Raw genomic sequence first — 23,371 nt, 5'->3', positions numbered from 1 at the left:
CTCTCCCCGTGTGTAAGGTGAAGGCATTTGTGCTCTCGGTGGGAGTTCTGGCATTCAGCTGGAGTGTTTGAGATGGGAAACAGGAGGTGGTTCTCGCTGACACACACACTCAAGCACAACTGCAACACACCAACAAACACAAGCAGTGTTACCTGGCAGTCTCTTGAGCGGCTGTAGGCGCATGTTGAGGGCCTGGTGGGACAGCAGAGGAGAGGAGGGGAGTGAGCGCGACACACCCTCCATGATGCGAATGTGCTGCATGCCCTCGGTCACCGGGAGAGGTGGGACGGCGTAATCCCCCTCGAACACACACTCGCCCTCCACAGAGTCACTGCCTGCAGAGGGACAAAAAGAGAGGTTACAAATGAATTCCATAATGTAGCGAACATTCTAATATTTTACTTTAGCAAGATACGCTCAAGAGACCAATCACACGAGCCCAAAGATGGCTCATTTGCATATTGGAGTCACAAACACACGGTTAGTCAGTTCAGCTTATTAACACTCCGCTATCAGTGTTCCTGAAAAGACGACACCTCCAGATTTAGAAACAGAGAGCAAACAGAGAGAACGAGAGAAGGGAAGAAAGACTGAACACGTTGTCAAACGCCTGTAGCTGTCATGTTTGTGTGAGTGGATATATTGTGACTTACAAATGCTGATGCACTTTTGCAATTTAGTTTGCTTTGCAAGATTTGTAGAAGAATGTGATCATAATTTTTGATAATATTAGTATGCAGGTTTGGTGGTAGTTCAGAACAACAGCACGATGTGTAAGTCAGAGTGTGAAATGGACATACAAATGATGATTTTAAGTAGAAATTCAGACGCCTGGGGATGTTAATCATGTTTTACTCTTGCTGCTGTGCTCAGGGAAGGAAGTAAACTCAATCAAAAGATCAACTGGAAATTGATGATGCAGATGAGCAACAGGAATCGTGACTCATCTGTGAAGATTCTAAGATGACAGATTGATGACTGAACAAAATGACTGAAGTCAGCAAAATTATTCAAGAGATTCACAATTTGAGCAGATTTGAGTCTACTTGCTTTTTGAGCTGTAAAGTAGTTTTTTTTTTTTTTTTTTAAATAGTAATAAGTTATACACCACATTTTTTGATTCATGGCTACAAAACGAAACAAAAAATAAAATAAAATAAAAAAGTTTACAGAAATGTTTTTTATTTTAATATATGTTAAAACTAAAAAATGATAAATTAAAAAATAAAACACAATTACAGTTTACAATGACTATTTTCTATTTTAATACGTTAAATAAATATGAAAATAAAATAAAATGACAAAATAAAACAAAAAGAAAGACAAAATGACAAAAAAATGCCAGAATAACAAAATAAAATGACTAAATAAAATGAAATAAAAATTTAAATTACAGTTTACAATGACTATTTTCTATATGTTAAAATAAATGAAATGAAATGAAATGACTAAATAAGATAAAATAAAAAATAAAATAGAATTACAGTTTACAGTGAATATTTTCTATTTTAATATGTTAAAATAAATACGAAAATAAAATAAAATAAAATGTCAAAATAAAATAAAAAAAAGACAAAATGACATAAAATGGCAGAATAAAATAAAATAAAATGACTAAATAAAATGACTTAAATAAAAATTAAAATTAGTTTACAATGACTATTTTCTATTTTAATATATGCTAAAATAAATTATATAAAAATGAAATAAAATGACTAAATAAATAAAATTAAATTAAAGTTTACAATGACCATTTTCTATTTTAAAAATAAATAATATGAAAATAAAATGAAATAAAGTTAAATGACTAAATTAAAAAATATAGTCAGAGCTTACAATGACTATTTTCTATTTTAATATATGCTAAAATAAATAATATAAAAATAAATTAAATGAAATAAAATGAAATTAAGGTTTACAATGACTATTTTCTATTTTAATATGTTAAAATAAATAATATGAAAAAAAAATAGCTAAATAAAATGAAATAAAAAATAAAATTACAATTTACAATTTTCTATTTTATTATATGCTAAAATAAATCATATAAAAAACTAAATTAAATAAAATAAAATGACTAAATAAACAATTTAATTAAATTACACTTTACAATTTACAATTTTCTATTTTAATATGTTAAAATAAATAATAAAAATAAAAAAAATAAAATGAAATAAAAAATAAAATAAAAATTACAGTTTTCAATGACTATTAAAATGACAAAACAAATGAAAATAAAATTAAAAATTAAATGAAAAATCAGATTACAGTTTACAATGTTTGTATGTGTTTATTTTGTTAAAATGACACTTATTCCTGTGATGGTAAATCTGAACTTTTAGCATCTTTACTCCAGTCTTTAATGTCACATGATCCTTCAGAAATGATTCTAATATGCTGATTTGCTGCTCAAGGAATACTTATCATTATCAACATTAAAAACAGTGGTGTAAAAAACATAATTTCTTTACAACTAAAGAAAGAAAGACACAAACATCTTGGATGACAAGGGGGTGACTACATTATATGTGAATCTTTGTTTTGGAAGTGGACTTCTCCATTAACGACCAATTAAAGTCCAAATTTCATTTGAGGCAGCAGCAGGAGGCTGGAGTGCATTTAATGACTCACATGTGACTCCTATCAGACCTGTGAGATCACAACGTTGTGAAAAACAGCGAGTCTCACTTTAGTACGCTTCCCGTATTTACTATTCACAGAGCCCAGTAAATCCAGCATGTTTATGTGTGTGGGGTTGGGTGGGGTCTGGACTCTGCTGATGTCAAGCAATCTCTGTTCTCTCTCTCTTTCTCTCTCGCTCCACAGATTCTTCAGCCCATTTTCTTCTCCATCCATCAGCCCCACCCAACATCCTCATCATACACTCATGCATTTCGTATCAGATCGCAGTTCACCTCTTCCTCTCATTTCCTCTCTCAGCTTCTTTGACATAATATTCAATCAAATAAAAGGTGTGGATTTCGTCATTTTGGCCGAACGATGTCTAGATTCCCAAACATCCGAACCACACCCAAATCATTCTCCGTCCTCAAATGAGGCCGTTTTCATGATTCAGGACTCCTCTGAGACTCTCACATTCGCTCTCGCCTCAGCAGAAGAGAATTAAACCTCCTTCAGAGACACGACGAGCTGTCAGATGTGCAATCGCTCATTGTATCTCGCCGCTACCGCAGTGCAGGACGTGGACTGAAGCGAAATGCTTTAAGCAGACGGCGAGAGAGCCGAGGCAGAGCGAGCGGTTCGAACCCTCGGGCGTTAATCATCAGACACTATCCGCTTCAGTGCCGCAGAACCAGCTACGAAAGCCTGTGACTACAATGAACAATCACACTCACTATCAGCACAGAAAATGCAGTGTCTTTTGTTTCTCTGTGTGTTTTCTGTTCTGGCTGAATTCGCAGAGTGTGTCCACTGCAGCTAGGCTGCGTCATAGGATGGCGTCAGAAAGGAAGAGGCCATGTTGTGCCCGGTCTGGCCACAGCGACAGATGGCACAGACAGGAAGAGAGGAACGGAGAGGAAAGACTGATGAATGAAGCACCCACCTGCTAGTTACCACACATACAGACAACACAGACACGCTCTTCATGTGTCGCTGTAGTTGTGCTGTTACAGTTCACTAACGCACTCGACAGACGGCTGATGCAGAAAATGGTTAGGGTCACACAAAACAAAACTAAACTGTTACTATTACAACAAACTACAATGCCTGTCTACACTGAGACTCAAACCCGTGACCTCTGGGTCACAAGTCTGACTCTCTAACCATTAGGGCACACATTTTAGGCCCATATTGGTGTGCACATCAAATTAAATGTACATACATCTAAGAAGTGTTTTAAATACACAGAAAGCACAGTACATTTTTTTTACTGTAAAATTATTTAGAAAGTTAATTTGTTAAATTATTTTATGAATAAAAATACATATTTTTTATTTATAAAGATTTTTTTGCATCTATATTTTATTTTAATTATTTTTTATTTACATTATATTTTCATTTTAAGTTTACAAATTATTTTATGCATACATTTATTAATTAACATCAACATTATTATTTTTTTATATTTTCATGAAATGATTCATTTTATTTGAAAAATTGACAATTAAAAATGTTAAAAATCATTTTATATTTAAATCATATTTTAAATCTTTAAATGGTTAAGAATGATTTGATAAAACATTCTATAATGTTTTGTAATAAAACTATGGAATTTATTTTATTTTTATTTTATTTTTTATAAAATCGTATTTTATTTTTAAATAATAAAGATCATCTTTTGATGTTGATAAATAGTGAATGATGTTTAAAATATAAATATAAATAAATTAATAAACATATACATTAACATAACATAAATAGCCATATCTGAAATGTTGATGAGTAATCATGTTTAAAATGCAATTAGCAAAAAATCTCAAGCAATTATCTATAAATATACAATTATATAAACATATTTATTATTATTTTTATGAATACAAATAGCAACTGCATGATTACTAACAAATAAATTCTTTTTATAATAAACATGAAATATTTTTATTTTTTTCATTTTTAATATAAATTTACTTTTATTTTTCAATGATAAACATACTTTTTGACGTTGATAATAAATGATATTTAAAATGCAATTAACAAAGAATCTAAATAAACTCTCAAACATATATTTAATAGTATTATTATTATATTGATTTTTTATATCTTAAATTTTAACATATACTCAACATATACATTTGTATCAGTATTATTACTAGTAGTAGTAGTAGTATTTTAATGTAATTTTAATCAAAGTCTATTTTATTTTTTTAATAAACATCCTTTTTTAATGTTGATAAATAATGTTTTTTTTTTAATCTAAATAAATTTTTAAATATATACATTTATTATATATATAGAGAGACTAATACAAGAATCCTCAAAATGGCAGATTAAACTCTCGTGAATAAGCAATGTTTTAACTGTTAATTTTTTCTGGTTTATGATTCATTAGAAAAGTAATTAGCAAACACCTGCTCTCATGAGTGTCTCAGGTGTCCCTCTCCCATCTCATGCTACATCACGCCTGTCACATGACGTACGATGCAAGGACAGTGGTGGGATTGAGGGCTGTCAGAGGGGCGGATGCAGTGTCACCGTGACGCCACTCTGGAGGAATTCTGTGCCTTCGATAAGGAAAAGCAAAGTAGCACAAGCGGAGGACACATCAGAAAAGCGGATTTACAGTGCCGCCCGCTCCCGACACCAGATGAAAGACATCTTAGTGGGAGAGAGGTGAAGAGGAGGAACAGGCTTAAAGGTGGGAGAGAGAGAGAGAGAGAGAGAGAGAGAGAGAGAGAAAGAAAGAGAAAGAGAGAGAAAGAGAGGTGCCACAAACTGGATCGGTCAACACGAGTGCAGGAGCTTAAATTCATCCCTCACTGAAGGTTTGAGAGGGTTGATGGCAGGGGGTGGAGAAGGACCAGCTTACCGTTAAGAAGAGAGGAAGGAGAGCAAGTGCATTATAACGTCAAACTCACATACTCTTTACGTCCAACCGGTATGAAGCAAATTAAACCGCTTTAAAAGAATTATACTGTTTTATTTAGGCTCTCAGCATCTTGTTTGGTGAAAATTTAAGGAAGCATCAGAAGTTTGCTAAAACTGGGATGTGAGTTGCCAAGGCAACATAAATTGCCATAAGCCTCACACTGATGATACTACAGCAGCATACACACTATGGACGGCTAAGAGAGACACTAAAAATAAATTGACAACAATTAAAATAAATAAAATAGCCAAATGTAAATGGTTTATTTAATTCAAATACACAAGCATATTTGTGTGTGTGTGTGTGTGTGTGTATGTATAACTTCTTAAAAAAAAAAAATATAAAAAAATAAAAATTGATTTCTTTTAAAAAAAAATGAACATTTTATTTTTAATTTATTAATTTATTTTTAATTTATTTCTTTTAATTGTATTTTTTATTTTTAATTAATAAACATATGCATTTTTGATGTTGATAAATAATGAATAATGTTTAAAAATCATAAACATATACAAACATAATATGTGTGTGTGTATTATTTTACAGAATCTAAAAAATAGAATGTATGTGTAATACAAAAAAAGTATAGGGTACACAAAAACAATAAAAAAGGGTCCCCATGGGTACAAAAGCTTATAAATTGTACAGAATGAGTTTATTTACATTTAATTTAAATGTTTAATTTAAGTAAATTTAATTTAATTTAAAGTGTTTAAATAATTAATAATTAAATAATTTTTTTTTAGGATTACACAACAAATTAAATAAAATTAAATAAATAGCCACATTTAAATGGTTTACTTCTGTGTGTGTGTGTGTCATTTTATAGCATTAAAAAAAATGAAAATAATAATTTAATTTTTTTTAGGATTACACAACAATTAAATTAAATTAAATTAAATTAAATTAAATTAAATTGCCAAATTTAAATGGATTACTTGTGTGTGTGTGTGTAATTTTTATAGAACATAAAAATATGAAATTAAATTACATTTTTGTTTTTAGAATTACAATAAGTTTTTTTCATTATTATTATTATTATTATTATTATTAGTAGTAGTAGTAGTAGTAGTAGCATATTAATTTTTGTATTACATTTTTAAAATACAAATGAATTATTAATAAAAAAAAACAAATGAATCAATAAAGCAAATAAATAGCCACATCTAAAATTATGTTGATGAATAAGGAATGATGTTTAAAACGCAATTTACAAAAAAGCTCAATAAATTAATCACTTTTCAAACTGTAAATAAATTGACTTACAATTTGTTTAATGTAACAATTGTATTAAATGTGTTACATTAATAAATCAGGTTTTGATGCAAAAAAGTTGACCAAAACAATTGTAATTGCTAACAAAAATGCAAATTGAATGTTTGGTGCTAGATTTAATTTATTGTTACATTAAATCAGAATTTGAAACATAAATAAACAGCCATATTTACTGTTTATTTATAAACTAGTGAGTAATATTTTAAAATATTAAAAATAAAAAAACATTTTTTGTCAGACAGAAGAGTATTAATATGTTGGTGTTTTATTTTTTTAAATTTATGATTGACTTTATTCTAAGTGGCACTTTTAGTCAAGCAAAAAAAAAAAAAAAAAAAACAGGCTGGAAGTGTCTATGCAGCTTCTTGTCTGTCAGATTAAGCACTTTTTTTACTCTCTTGAAAACGCTTTCAAGGTGTCTACTTTAACTTTAAACCTTCTGGTTAAATTTGCAAACTGCAAATGGAAAGGTGACTCTGAAGTGCCAAAGTAAATCTATCCTGCGTAAGTTTAACACCCTGAATCGTCTACAGCCATAAAACCCCCTTATCGGTGAACACACATTGTGGGGTAAATGAACAACACCGATTGGGAGCTAATCAAGGCATACTTCAGATACTCTTGTACTTTATTGCACGAGTATTTTCGCAGCCTCTCGGCACAAGCGCACATCCGTTATGAGCTGATATGAGCCCGGTGGGAGCCGTGAGTGTGATTCAGAGAGCTGCTCTCTAATTTATGTAGGCTGATAGCAGAACCTGCTCGCCTAATCAAAACAGCCCACTAAATCTGAGCTCGGGATCGGCCCGGTGCCCTTGAGCCTGGAACAGAACCATCGCTCGTCATCCAACCGCACGCTGACAGAGCCTGGAAATAATACCACAGATATAGAGAGAGAAAACACGACCGTTTCCCACAAATCCCCACCGAGAGCTTTGTTGTCCAGCGTGAAATTAATATCATCAGGAGATTCAATTTAATGTCTTTAAGATTGCATGTCATGCGGTTTAACAAGAGCGTGTGCAAAACATGTTAAATCACAGACCCTTTGCGTTGTCACCGTGACCTTTGCTGGCATTTTAATCGGGACGTTCTGAACAGAGGCGCTCGTGTGGGGGATGCAGGTTTGAATCTGCCTCGTAATATTTCCTGAATTACCCGCAATCATTTCTTGTCTTACTGCTCTACTTTCGAAATGAATTAAATATACTATTTGGACAGGATTTGGTTTCCCAACGACTTCTGAGTTACAATGGTTAACACGGGACATCTTTGGTTTCATGTACTGGGACTGGGTCTGGCAGGATTATTTATAAAATATTATTATTATTGATGTACAGTAATTAAACTAAGGAGTTTTTTTTAATTATAGTAATATATCACAAAATCACAGTTTCTACTATATTTTTATCAAATAAATGCAACCTTTGTGAGAAGAAGGGACTACTTTAAAATAAAAAAATAAAAATAAATAAATAAAATAAAAACTTTTTTTTTTTTAGCTTTTTTGGTGAGAATAAGAGAACACTTAAAAAATAAATAAAAAATAAAATAAAATAAAACAAAATAAAACAAAACAAGCACATAAAATAAAACAAAACAAAACAAAAAACAAAATAACAAAAAAAAAAAAAACAAAAAAAAAAAAAAAAAAACACAAAACCAAAACCTTTCTTGGCAAGAATAAGAGAATACTTTAAATAAATAAAACAAAAAACAAAATACAATAAACCCCAAACTTCTGAGCTTTGTTTTGGTGAAAATAAAGAGATTACTTTATAAATAAACAAATAAATAAACTTTATAAATAAATTAATTAATTAATTAATAAATAAATAAACAAACAAAATAAGTAAATAAATACAATACAATAAAATAAAACCCTAAACTTTTGAGCTTTTTTGGTGAGAATAAGACTACTTTATATAAATAAATAAATAAATAAATAAATACAAACCCCAAACTTTTCAGCCTCAAACTTTTAGCTTTGTGTACTCACAAAGCTAGCAATTAAGCATGCATAAACTAACCCACAATCCCATTCACCACTGTATCTAATCCAAAACAGGCACAATGAACAATTCCCATCCTAACGCTGCATACTTTCGCTAGTAAACAGCATGTATCCCGCCTCCAGGTCCTTCCCACTCTACATGGCATTGGACCATTAAGGTCATAGAATGATACAGCATTTCTCTCAGCCAGCTAAAGAATTAGCCACCATTAGCGCTGTCCGCTGTCATCTTCATTCTGGAGCTCTAAATGTTCTTTGACCTGAGGAACAAAGGTTTCAGGTGATCCGAACTGACACGCTCTACAGAAAATGTTCCCGCAGCCACCCAGCAGCTGCCGCCGTACGCCCACACATGACCGCGGACGAGCGCTGTGTGTTGTGTTTTGATGGCAGTAAGCCATCGCTCCATATGGTGGCCCAGTTCCACCGCGACACTAGGGACGAAGCGCGTACTCCAAGACCTTCGGCACGTCCTCCAGATACTACCTTCATCCATTAACTCAGCCGTGCACATTTCTTCATTTATCCATTTGCTTCACTTCATCACTTTGAACTGCGGTGATCATATACTTGTACGATGAGAAATCAGTGAGGATCCAAATGAGACATGTTTTGTAAGTTACAATATATATGAAATGAGTAATAAGTATAAAAGATCGATGTGCATTAGAGTTGAGTGTGAGCTGAGAGGCTATAAAACAGAGATTCAACATTATCTATTTCAGAGACTCCTCACATGAGCGTTTCAGACATCTCACATCCTCTATTATGAATCAGACTTCTTACCCACTTTGATTTTCCTAATGAGACTGCCATTTAGAGCCGACCTCACAAAAGCTTTTACCTGCTTTTTAGTGCTGGGTGCTAAGCAAGCATCACTTTTGCTCATACTTGGGGAAAGAGTTTAACTTCTCCTGCAACATTTGTGCTATGGACGTGATTGTGCATTCTGCTTAAAGAAAATGTGTGCTATTACTTTACTAAACGACCAAACTTAAGCTACTGTTCAAAGCTTGGGGTCATTTTTTTTTAAAGAAATTAACACTTTTATTCTGGGAGGACGCATTCAACTGATCAAAAATGTTAGAAAAGATTTCTGTCAAATCAATGCTGTCCTTATGAACTTTCAATTCATCAAACAATCCTAAATTTAAAAAAGAATAATGGTTTTCAAGAAAATGACAATAAGAAATGTTTTGTTATTGTTCAGCATATTAGAATGATTTCTGAAGGATCATGTGACACTGAAGACTGTAATGCTATTGAAAATTCAGCTTTGCATCACAGGAACAAATTGTATTTAAAAACTACTATTGAAACAGTAAACAGTTAATTTGTAATAACAGTTTACAATATGAATGCTTTTACTATATAAGGAACTATATTTTTGATAAAATAAACGCATAGCATAAGAGACATCTTTAAATAACAAAACAAAAAACAGAACTGAACAGAACAAAATAAAATAAAACAAACAAACAAAAAAAAAACAACAAGAAAGAAAACAAAAACTGAATAAAATACAAAAAACAAAACCCGAAACTTTTAAAAGGTAGTGTATGGTTTTTGCCTGGCAGACACTAACAAAACTAAAACAGAACAAAACACAATAAAACAAGACAGAGCAAAACATACAAACAAACAAACAAATGAACAAAAAACAGAACAAAACGAAATAAAACAAAAAACACAAATACACAAAAAAAAAACAATACAAACAATACAAACAAAAAACATATCTAAACTAAATAAAAACAGACAAAACAGAACAAAACCAAACCAAACAAAAACAGAATAAGCCAAAACAACAAAAAACAGAACTAAAAATAAAACAAAACAGAATAAAACAAAACAAAAACAGAACAAAATAAATAAACGGAACAAAACAGAATAAAAACAATACAACAAAACAAAAACAGAACTAAACAAAGTAAAACAAAAAAACAAAAACAAAAAACAGAACACAACAAAAAACAGAACAAAACAAAAAAAAGAACTAAAAATAAAACAAAAGAGAACACAAAACTAAAACAAACTAACAAACAAAAAACAGAACAAAACAAAAAACAGAACAAAACAAAACAAAAAAACAAACAAAACCCTAAACTTTTAAACAGTAGTGTATGGTTTTCCCTGCCAGACACCAAAAACAAAACAGAATAAAACAAAACAAAAAACAACAAAAAAAGAACAAAACAACAAAAACTGAACTAAATGTAAAACAAAACAAAAACAAAACAACAACAAAAACAGAACAAAATAAATATACAGAACAAAACAGAATAAAACAAAACAATAAAAATGAACAAAACAAAAAACAGAACTGAACAAAATAAACTAACAACAACAAAAACAAATCAGAACATAACAGAACAACAACAACAACAAAAAACAGAACAAAACAGAATAAACCAAAAAACCAAAAAACAGAACAAAATGGAATAATAAAACACACACAAAATAAAACAAACAAAAAACACAGAACTTTTAAACAGTAATGCATGGGTTTTGTCTGGCAGTCACCGAAAATAAATCAAATCAAATCAAATCAAATAAAGTAGGTTAATAAAGTAGGTGAACTTACAGTGAACAATACCTATAATACTGCATCATGTGTCATCTACATCATTTTAAATGTTAATTTCAAAAAACGAGCTGTGAACTAACATGAAGGAACTGTATTTTATATTAAGTAACATTTAATAAGATTAAAAATGGTCTTAGAAATATATTGCTCATTTTTAGGTAACGCTAGCTAATGCATTAACTAATGTTAACAAATGAGATTTTATTATAAAGTATTACTACAATAATTTCATGCATTAGGCAGACTGAAATAACTTTTTTAAAATACTCTCCACTCTTTTCTTGGATCCAACACATATTTCATTCAGACAAAATACCAAATGGTGTTCCTGGAAAAAAATAAAAAAAAAATAAAATAAAAAATCCCCCCCAGATTTGCGCTATGCTTGACCAGACACACTTTCTTAGATTGGTTGATGTTCACTCACCATTGAAAGGGAGCCTATTAGCAAGCATGGGTTCAAGCATCCACAGAGGACTCGCAAATGTACTGCAGAAGTAAGTGTGTGTGCATCTAGAAATGTGATCCTCGGGTGTAGTCTGCCACTGATGAATAATTTAGTCTTTTTTCTGGTCCCACACAGCCTTTCGCAGAAGAGATATTGGAAGAGTCGGATAGATATCCCCCTCTTTTTCTGTTTTCACTCACTCTCATTTCACTTGAGGCAGTCTACATCCAAACTGAGCCCTTATCTAGCGGTTACTAGTCAGGCCCAGCTGCCCATGGCACATCAACGTTAACTCCACCAATCTATAGAAACACCACAAGCCAAGAAACCATCCTGCCCTGTCCTGTTAGTAGAGCTATAGCTGAAAGAAATCATATTTCTCAGACAATATTAAATCTATATCTCAGAATGACTCCCTCTGAGGGACTTTTATTCAGTTACAAGGAACTCAAACGGATAGTTTTTGCCTATGAGATTCAAAATGTTTAAATGCAGGAATTAAAATATCCATTTCCACACGGCAGAGATGCATTTAAAAACACTGTTACTAAGTTAGATATCACATCCATAAAAATCATGAGAGTAAGACATGATTTAATACTATTTAGGGTTGAACTCTAATGTCTCTCAGATAAGACAAAGAGGTCTGAAGATGTCAAACAATGAACTACTTAAATACAATGTAGAAGCCAATGGCAGTCTTATATTACAATGCGAAGAGTCCTTCAGAGCTCTCGGTGAATTTTATGGATGAACTAACTGTAAGACTCAACTCCGTCCGATCTGACTAGCAACAGCCGTGATAAATCCTGTACATACGCTGTGTCAGCACAACCTAGCTTAACCTAGCCCTCTGAGACAGGGTGGAAAGAGAGGCAGAGAGAAAGAAAAAGAGAGTGAAAGCATGTAGGCACCACATAATCCTACGCACTTAACCCACCTCACTTATCTCAGTGGGAAAACTGATTCGTGGTAAGGCAGAAATGTTATAGCAACGTATCTTTAGGCCTGAACTGCTAATATTGCCTTTAATGGTGAAGAATGCTAAATCTCCTTTGTCTTATTTTAATTTAGCCCACAAAAACATACATACCGACAACAAGTCAATTAGGTGAATGCTCCAAACAGATGCACCACTTTCCGCTTGATAATTTCATTGGTGAAATGTTACCCGTGAGTCAGTTTAACCAGGCACTAAACAGTTTATTCAAAATGAAGCGACTGTCATTTTTTTAAAGTGCAAACATTCCATCTTTTAGGCAGCTAACCTTGAGTAGTAAGTAAGTAAGCAAGCTACACTTCAAGTTAGAAAGAAAAGTAACTTGCTATGCATTTCAGGTGTTTCATAACTTTTAATATGCGCCCTCTTAAAGGGATAGTTCACCCAAAAATGAAAATGCTGTCGTTAATTACTCACCCTCATGTTGTTCCAAACCTGTATGACTTATGTTCATCTTCAGAACACAAACGTGACCTTGGATCACAAAACCAGTCATAAGGGTCATTTTTTCTAAAATGAGATTTATACATCATATGAAACCTGAATAAATAAACTTTCTGTTGATGTATGGTTTGTTAGGATAGGACAATATTTGGTCAAAATACAACTATTTAAAAATTAGGAATCTGAGGGTGCAAAAAAATCTAAATATTGAGAAAATTGCCTTTAACGTTATTCAAATAAAGTTCTTAACAATGTATATGACTAATCAAAAATTAAGTTTTCATACATTAACAGTAGGAATTTTACAAAATATCTTTATGGAACATGATCTTTACTTAATTTCCTAATGATTTTTGCCATAAAAGAAAAATCTATAATTTTGACCCATACAATGTATTTTTGGCTATCGCTACAAATAAACCCCAGCGACTTAAGACTGGTTTTGTGGTCCAGGGTCACAAATTAAGATAGTTATGATGATTTCCGAGAGCTTTCTGACCCTGCATAGACAGCAACTCAACTGACACGTTCAAAGCCCAGAAAGGTAGTAATGACCATGTTGAGAGAAATCGGGAGTAAATGCAGAGGCGTTGTGAGCCCTGTGTATGGTTTCTGTAGTTCTAAACTAAATGTGAATATGCATTTGCTCATCTCCCTTGCACAAAACAGATTCAGTATTCCTCCAAATGAATAAAGAACTGTGAAATGCAAACTCGGAATATGACGCAAATCTGCAATAATGAAATGGTAAATAACACAAATATCCTTTATGTATTTAATCCCATTTTATTAACCAAGGTCTTTGCTGCTGAGCTGCGATTATCAAATTAAATGTGACCCTGGACCACAAAACCAGACTTAAGTAGCACGGGTATGTTTGTAGCAAGAGCCAAAAATGTATTGTATGGGTCAAAATTCTCGATTTTTCATTTATGCCAAAAATCATTAGGATATCTTAATATATAGGATATTTTAAAGATCATGTTCCATGAAGATATTTTGTAAATTTCCTACCATAAATAATAATTTTTGATTAGTAATTAACATTGCTAAAAAGTTCATTTGGACAACTTTAAAGGTGATTTTTTCAATATTTAGATTTTTTTGCACCCTCAGATTCCAGATTTTCAAATAGTTGCATCAATTACAAACCATAAATCAATGGAAAGCTTATTTAGTAATCTTTCAGATGGCCTATAAATCTCGATTTAAAAAAAACTGACTTATGAATGTTCGTTTTTGGTCCAGAGTCACAAATCATACTAATAAGCCAAAATTATCTTAGATAACCTAACATTTATGCTTTTTTCATTGCTGAAGAGTGTTGAACTTCTCCTGCATTTTGCTGTACAGAAGTGAATTTAGTTTTTCTTTAGCCTGAGGCATATTCATTTCACTTTTTAGTGTGAAAGGGCTTTTACTTTTACCAAAAATAAAACTGTTTATATTACAAACAAACAAGCAAGCCCTACCCAAATTTGAAAAGTAAAGCAAAAGTATCATAACGCATTACTTTCCATAAAAAGTAACTAAGTAATGTAAAGAATTACTTATTTTGGTAAGGTAAGGACATTGTTAAAATAATCCATGTGACATCAGTGGTTCAACCGTAATGTTATGAAGCTACGAGAATACTTTTTGTGCGCAAAGAAAACAAAAATAACTTTATTCACCAATTTCTTCTCTTCCGTGTCCGTCTTTTATATACGTTCAAACACGCATGTGTCATGATACTCTCATGAACACACGTCGAAGACATGGAAGAGAAGACATTTTTCAATAATTGTTCAATAATTATGACGTCACATGGACTATTTTAACGACGTCCTTACTACCTTTTTGGGTGTTGAATGTGTCAGTTGTGTTGCTCGCTACGCAGGGTCAGAAAGCTTTTAGATTTCATCAGAAATATCTTAATATGTGCTCTGAAGATGAACGAAGGTCTAACTGCTTTGGAACAACATCATTTTTGGAAGAACAATCCCTTTAAAAATAGTAAGCTGTAACTAATCAAGTTGAGTAAGTACTCCATTTAAAGCAGGACTTGCTTTGAATAAAAAGTATCTTCGATAAGGTATTACTATAAAAAAAAAAAAAACACAATTTGTTGAGTCATCTTAAAATAATTTGTTACCCTGCAGCCTTAAAATTTTAAGTTCAGTCAACTCAAATAAATTTAGTCAACTTGAAATGTTAAGTTGTACTAAGAAACAACTTAGATATTTGTGTTTGTTAAACTTAACAGATGGGTATGTAACCCAGCTGCCTTAAAATTTTAAGTTGAATCAACTCAAATATCTAAGTTGTCACTTAGTATACAGTATAATTTACACACAGTATAATTTAAGATTTCAAGTTGAATAAACTTTTTCTGAGTTGACTGAACTTAAAATTTTAGGGCAGCCAGGTAACAAATTATTTTAAGTTGACTCAACAAATTGTTTTTTTACAGTGTATGTGTAGCATGAATGAAATCTGTATATATCACATTTGTTAGGTTGGCACTGTCATGTGTCTTACATAATCAGTTACGCTGATTCACTACTATCCCATGAGGCCACAAGAAAGAAGTCACGACTGGCAAATGAATGCACACCTCTGAATCTCACCGGAAGAAGTAGGCATTTTTCACCTACTGTTAAATTAATACTACGAATTCAGACATACTACTCTTTTCACCCACTGTTATTTGCCTATTACATAGTTTGGAAGTAGGCATATTCACACACAGAAAATGTACATGCTGTACACGTGTTACCTGTAGCGATGCTGTACAGCCCCTCCAAAGTATGTTGGATTCCTGTTGTCTGCTATATCCTCTAAAACCTAGCACTCGGAAAAGACTAGCAAATAATTGCACTTTGAGATTACCATGCCGCATTTGTGTGGTTCACCTGATCACGCTGTAGCCAGCAAGTAAACGCCACTATCACCAGGCTCAATTTGTCCCCCTCAAAATGTTCTGTGCTATCCCAATCACCAAGCTCTGGCTCACGTCCCACGCTTGGAAACATCCAGCACACCACCAAACTGTACTCCCCAACATGCCCTGGAGGACACAGAAGAGTGCTTCAAACCAGTAAAGAAAGGATTTGTACATCCCTCACCCACAAAGGAAGAGAAGAGGCACTAGAGACGTCTTTCAAATGCACAGAGAAATGCAGATTACAGATCCAGGCACACATAGAGTTCCTCTCGCTCTGCTGACACCACTGAGTGGGCGAGGAATACTGATAGGGAGGGATCACGTAGGTGACTGTGTGATTGTGTGTGCGTCTGTTTGCCCACAGCGGTGTAGGTGTTAATATTTCAGCGATCAAGCGACTGAATGTGTTAGTGCCAGAGATTCAGCTTTGATTTCCCTACAGTATTCCCATTTCTGCTGTTATAAGACTCATTAAGCTCATTCGGTGATCAATTACCAAAGACCACCACAGAAATCATACTCACGTGCTGTCAAGGAAGCCACACAGGTGGAAAAGTCAAACACCTCAGAGAGCCGCGAATCATCGCTCTTGTGAGATGACAGATGAGTTTCCTCTATCCTTTGATTCAGTGAAGGACCCAAGATGGCATCAAGTCCTTCGGTATCTTCAAAGTTGTCAAAATCTTGTCTGAATCTATCAGGGTTTTTGTGCTAGGCACAGAAAATTCCTTTGAGTTTAGCTTGTTGCTAAAAGTCGCCTATCCGGACGAGCCCCCAAAATCTGTCAGCACCACCCAAAAACCTCAGGACCTTGTAGCTCACCTCTGTCGGCTCAACGAATCCACATCCCAACACAGTCAAATCCAGATGCATGGTAAATAACTGAAGACTGTATAAGAGTCCAGGTTAGTAAAAAAGAAGAAAGAAGAAAAAAAATGAGAAAAGGACAGGAAAAATGCTTAGGCGAGTGATGCTTAGAAGAGAGAGAGTTATCTGCAGTCTTGAGGGCGACTGCCAGGTACTGGCGCATGCGCCAAGATCATGCGCGGACGCACCCTCCTCCTCCTCCTCTTTTCTCTTTTTCTCCCACTCGATAGCAGCTATTCAGCTGTATCTCTCAAACTTTTTCTCTCTGCTCAGATTCTCTTAACCTCTCTTGTGTGTTCTGCCTGTTGTGTTCAAAAGAGTCCCTTCAATGTTTTTTTTTTTTTTTTAATTCTTGTACAGAACATGATGGCTTTGTTCAGAGAAACAGCAAAATTCAGATTTTTTTGGTGCATCTGACTCAAATCTGTTCGTCCAACCAAGTTTATATATACAAACATAATTTAATGCAATGCAATATAATAATTAGACTGACTGAACACAGATTCAGCTTCACATTTTGCAAAGTGAGTGTGTGGACAATCAGTCTTAAAAACCCATTATATCTTTCTTTTTACCACTATAGTATGAAATGAACATGAATTAACATCAAAAGGCTATTTTATAAGAGAGCCTACAGTACAACTTATTGAAATGTCTCATGTAATCGCACATTCTGAGTCAAAGTGTGGAAAACGTGTAAAGGTGTACACTACTGTGTAAACATTGTCACGTAACAATAGATTTACCTCAGAATAACCATTTGGAGTCCATAAACTCATCAGTCAGTTCGAAAAATAACTATAAAGAAGAGTATTTTGCTATATTAATGCACTATTACATATTAACATTTTTACTTAACCTATGGTCTACATGATAAAAATGCAAGAAAGCAAGCTAAAGATAAAATTGCCAGTTACTAATGAAGAAAAACCAACTGGATGTGTGAAAGACATACGACAACATTTATAGGATGCATTGAGGAGGAATCTGAATTACACTCAGTGGCCAAGTGATGTTAATGGTCCATGATATTGATACAGATTCTGTGTAATAGTTTCCACTTTAAGTGAACCTTATTTCCCAGATCATCTACAAAATGAATTAAAATGCTATGAATTAAAAAGTCAAGAATAGGTTAGATAAACACATGACAGTATGATTGAAATGTTAAAATGTAAAAATAAAGTAAAACACGTTTATTCTATGGCACCTAAAAATGCATTTGGTCTTAGTTTTTTCCTATAGGAGCCAATGGCTCCTTACTCATTTTTTTTTTGTCTGGAGCCCTGTTATACACAAAGTTAAGTCAAATATCTGATTGAAAAGAAACGGGATGAAATCATGACAGTAGAGACTTCTAAAAAAGCTATAAGTCCATTGTATGTTTGATCTTGAGAGGTGGATTTTAAAACATCTTTGCCAGCATTCATAGGGCCAGATAACAGATTCAGCAGAAACTGCTGAGGTATTTATTCAGTCTGGTGTTCAAGTTCCTCTGAGTGGACAGAAGTGTTGCAGTGACTGCACCACTGATAAGGACAAAGTGCTTATCTACAGAGAGTGTGTGTCTTTGTATGAGTACATACAGTACTTTGTTACACTTTGGTCATAAATTTGGTCTCAGAATTGAACAAAATCCGGCAAAGCCACAAACACTTCCTAATCAAATGCACCTGATTTAATTTTGCAGTTTGTAAAGACTCCAAAATGGATGGGTCAGATAATGAAGACATCCCAAACTGTTGGAGTACCTCCAGGAACAAGGTTGGAAAACACTTGGGTTAAGTCTACAATATTCATTAAAAATAATGGTTCTTTACTGGCATCGATGGTTCCATGAAGAACCTTGCATATCCATGAAACCTTTCAAATGCAGACATGGTTCTTTAGATTTTTAAAATGTTCTTCAAAATGGTTCTTTTAAGAACTGTTCACTGAAAGGTTCTTTGGGGAACCAAAAATGGTTCATCTAGGGCATCGCCACAAAAACACCCCTTTGGAGCTTTTTAGAAGTGTACTTAGCTGAATATAAAAACAATAAAAAGTTAAAAGGTATGTCCTTATTTAGATAGCTGAAAGTTAATGCATGTATTTGTTTTAGTGAGTGAGAAGGAAACAGTAACATTATACCTTCTATTCAGACTGTCAACATAAACTAAATGGGCAAAAGTATATACACCTCTTTTAATTAGCAGGTGTAGCTTTTCCATTAACTTCAGTGCAAAAACATTCATACCTAAACACACACACACACAGTAGTAAAAGACTTGAATGCACACATGAATGTGTAACAAGCGAACATGTACATACACGCACACAAGACACTACAATCATTCAGATATGAACAATGGTGTCACTGTTAAAGCCGTTTGTCCTCTAGTTTAAAGATTTCAGGATATCTCGATCCAACAAAGAGTCAACGGACTCGAAAAGACATACTGAAACGATTTTATAATGAAAGTTGATGCAACTGAAACAAATGCCACAACTGCATTTTTAGCTTGACTTCTCTGGCTCAATGTTGCAATCTCCAGCCCAAACATGTGTGCCTAATTCAAGGGTGTAATATAGTGCATGAGATAAGAATGTCAAAGAGGCCCATCACCCCCAAAGAACCGGATATATTTCTCTTTTTCCAAACCTTTTCTTAAAAATCAGTAACAACCATATCTGTGGGAGACTCCCTAAACTAAAGACCTACAGAGGAGCACTACCATGAGAATGTGTTCTTCAAGAGGGGCTAGAACAAGGTACATGCTTAAAAATAAAGATGCCATAGAAGAACCTTTTTTGTTTAAATGGTTCCATAAAGAACCTTTAACATCTGAAGAACCTTTCTGTTTCACAAAAGGTTAAAGTGGTGAAAGAAGGTCCTTTGATGTTTTATGGCGATTGGTCACCGATGCATTTCAAACAAGCCTATAAATGAGCTTGTTCAGGATTTTTTAACAAAATGGGTTGGAGGACAGTTGCTCTCTAGGACTGAACTTTCCTACCCCTGGGCTAGAGTCACAGACAGATGAGAGGCTCTCAATGACCCACCAGCAAAGTCCAGTTGAAACTGATGAACCTTTATGAAAGGACCAGCTAATGGGTAGTCAAAGTAGAGCCAAATTTGGCAGCACAGGGACATTCTTGAAGGTCCATTCTGGCTTATTCCAGTAGGGCCATGTGCTTCATGTATCTGCCAGAACGTAACAATAAAATTGGATTATTAGGAGACATTAAGATCTGATTAAGGGCTGCAGTCTGTTGTTTACCAGATTGGAAACATGCTGAAGAGCTCTACAGTACATCAGTACATGTACTGTACCTATCATCCACTTTTGTTACTTTCACAAACCTCAACAAGCTGAAACACAATACATGTAGAAACCACAAACTGATAAGGTGAGACAAAAATCCTTTAGAGGACTTGTCTAGGAAAGGGTTTGTTCATCTTGAGGGTGACGAGGATTAAAAGGATGTTCATACAAGGATAACAAAATATAACTAACGATAATTATAACCTTTTAATAATCATAAGAATTATTGGAGAATAGGGAAATCCACACCAAAGCTATTACGATAATGACTCGATAATGATAATGAAAAATATTGTTGGAACTGATTTTATTATATTTTTTTCCCCAGTTGATTAACAATAAAAACACTGATTAATCAGCATCCATCCGACTTGAGCATGTAAAACTGTAGCATACGCTTATAACTAGGGTGACCAGACATTCACGATTTCCGGGGACAGTCACGGTTTTTGGTGCCCTGTCCCTGACTGGAAATGTCCCTGTTTTACAGTAAGTTCAAAACAACCTACAAATACACTGACAGCGCGACGTGACAGAATCACTAAAATGTCACAGCCAATCAGAAGCACAGAACTACTGCACTGGCAATGAAATTGACAAGTTTATAATCTAATTCATAAATATTAAACCTTTTAAACATTATTAAAACTATATATCTATTGTTGCTTTTAGTATGGGTAGAAATGTCATGCAACAAACTCACATTAGACACTTTCAACATTGAATAAAGCATCAGTACCTGAGCTTATAATTGTCATAGTTTGCACGTTGTTGTTCTAGTACTGTTAAGTATTGTACAAAAAAACTATGGTACCTATAAGTTTGGTCTTCAAACATGACTGTAATTATCAATTATCATTTATCAATCATCCACTCAATCTGAGTTATCGATTTTGAAAAAAATCTTCAGCTGAATATCAAGTAACCGGCAAAATACCGGAAGTGGTGCATTCCACGGATGAGAATCCATGAAACAGATTATTTTACCGCTTTCCAAGGCTGCATGATATATTGAACACATTTAAAATCCTAATAAAGCATACTGCTATTGTGAATTTACAAACACTACGATTCAATTAAATAAATACATGCAATGCATGTTTAAAATATGCGCTTTAATTATTTACATGTGTAGGTTATCAAAGCGTTCACAGTAATGTTAAATGCTGCTGTGTGGAGTGACTCAAACTCCATCTCTAGGCATTGCTGTGAGTTTGGGTTTATTATAACATTCATCTGGGAACGCAACGTGCGCCATTTCATCAGATTTGTAAGATAAATCATTTATAAACCCACACAAACACAGGAGAATACATCAAGATTTTTCTCAAAATGCAAGAAAATCATTGCGATTTCAAAAAAAAAGCTCAAAGAGTTTAGACGTATTGATATCCACATATTACAGTCACTGTAACGTTTCTGTCGTAAGTCAACATTAAACAACTACATCGCTCAGTAAAGTGTAAAAACAATTGTCAGGCCACTGGCGCCCTCTGTAGCCATTTGTTATAATGTATAGTTCTATTGTTTATAATACATTACTTATTTAAACAGTTTTGCTCAATAAAACCATATGATTACTTGCTTTTGATACTTTATTTGAACTAAATATTATTGCCTCATTGCTACTGTATATGTCATCGGATGCGCATTTTCCACAAGTTGATATGATTCTTTAGGGTCTTAATGAAAAGTCTATAATATACTTTGGTTAAAAATTCTCAGTGGTTGTTTAAAGCAACACCCTTTTTACCTTGTCAAAATGAGCTCTGCAAAAATCATCCCATTCTGAGGGATTGTACCTTTAAATGCAAATGAGCTCTGCTCGCCCCGCCCCTCTCTTCTCTCTGTGGAGTGACGAGTTGTGCTCAGAGAGATTGTTTACTTTAGCCGCATTTAGCGCAGTTAGCCACGAAACTTGGTAACTAGCACGTTATTATCGACCGATAATTACCGATTACCAAAATAATTGTTATTGACAGCCCAACATTATAGTCATCTTTAAGTATAGTTAAAAATTGGTGTGAACATTTGACAAAGTGTGTTGAAATTTTTAATTCTCTCAGGAGGAGGACTGGAGTAAGAACTGCTCCACATTAATAGACCCTGTTTGGCATGCAGTCACCCAGGTTTGAGCCGAAGGCCAGTTTCTGTCAGCAAGAAAGGACAGTGACTTTGAAGTAGAGTTGCAGAGCTACAGGAAAATGGTGGGAAGAGATAACAAGAGGGAATTTGACAGAAATAAAAGGGTTATGAGGTATTTTTATCATTATTAGCAAGTTTCTAGAAGACTTTGCACTGAATTGTAAACAGAATTTAGAGATTGACCCCAGGCATAGAGAGGTGATTCAATGCGTAAAGATCTGGGCTTGAAACCAAAAGGTTGTTGGTTCGAATCCCAACTCATGACGCCAACTCATGAGTCACACCAATGCGCTTGTGTAAGGCACACCAGGGTTGCTGCTCCTATAATAATAAGTAAACAGCTTTATGTGAAAGTGTCTGCTAAATGACTAGCTACTAAGTCTTCTGAAGGACTGGAAACCGATTCTAAAATCCAGCATCTACAAAAAGTCAACAGCTTTAGGGGCTCCATTCACTAAACTGGTTTGCTAAACCTGATTGGGTATCCCAAACACAGCTTACTGAAAATACTGCAATTACCTCGTGGAACTGGGCTTCGCCCAATTGGCTAGCTACTGCAAGAAGGGCTGAGCACCTACATTAGCCATCACATCAGGCTTGAAGAACCTCAACATCATGTTTTTTTCTTCAGTAAAGCAATGGCCAATCAACAGTTGTGCTAAACGCAGAATTTAGGAATTGGCTCCCTTTCAAACCATCCATCCATCCATCCATCCATCCATCTCAATTAAATCCTAAATTCTGCACAAACCTGGTCTAACGTTGGCCCAAATACACAAAACGAAAATAATATGCATGTCTTTTATTATTAT

At 33.8% G+C, this 23,371-nt stretch overlaps 1 protein-coding gene across 1 annotated transcript in view; it reads right to left on the bottom strand.

The window, feature by feature from the left end:
• Nucleotides 1–23,371, bottom strand: part of tanc2a (tetratricopeptide repeat, ankyrin repeat and coiled-coil containing 2a) — a 151,041-nt gene that overhangs the window by 66,763 nt on the left and 60,907 nt on the right. Inside the window, 1 exon segment of the mRNA XM_051103493.1 lies at nucleotides 153–335. Within this exon segment, the coding sequence (XP_050959450.1) occupies nucleotides 153–335 (183 nt within the window).

This window comes from Labeo rohita, chromosome 3, assembly GCF_022985175.1.
Source record: "Labeo rohita strain BAU-BD-2019 chromosome 3, IGBB_LRoh.1.0, whole genome shotgun sequence".
Taxonomy (NCBI): Eukaryota; Metazoa; Chordata; class Actinopteri; order Cypriniformes; family Cyprinidae; genus Labeo; species Labeo rohita.
The sequence above is the reverse complement of the archived record's forward strand: the minus strand, read 5'-3'. Positions and strand labels throughout refer to the sequence as shown.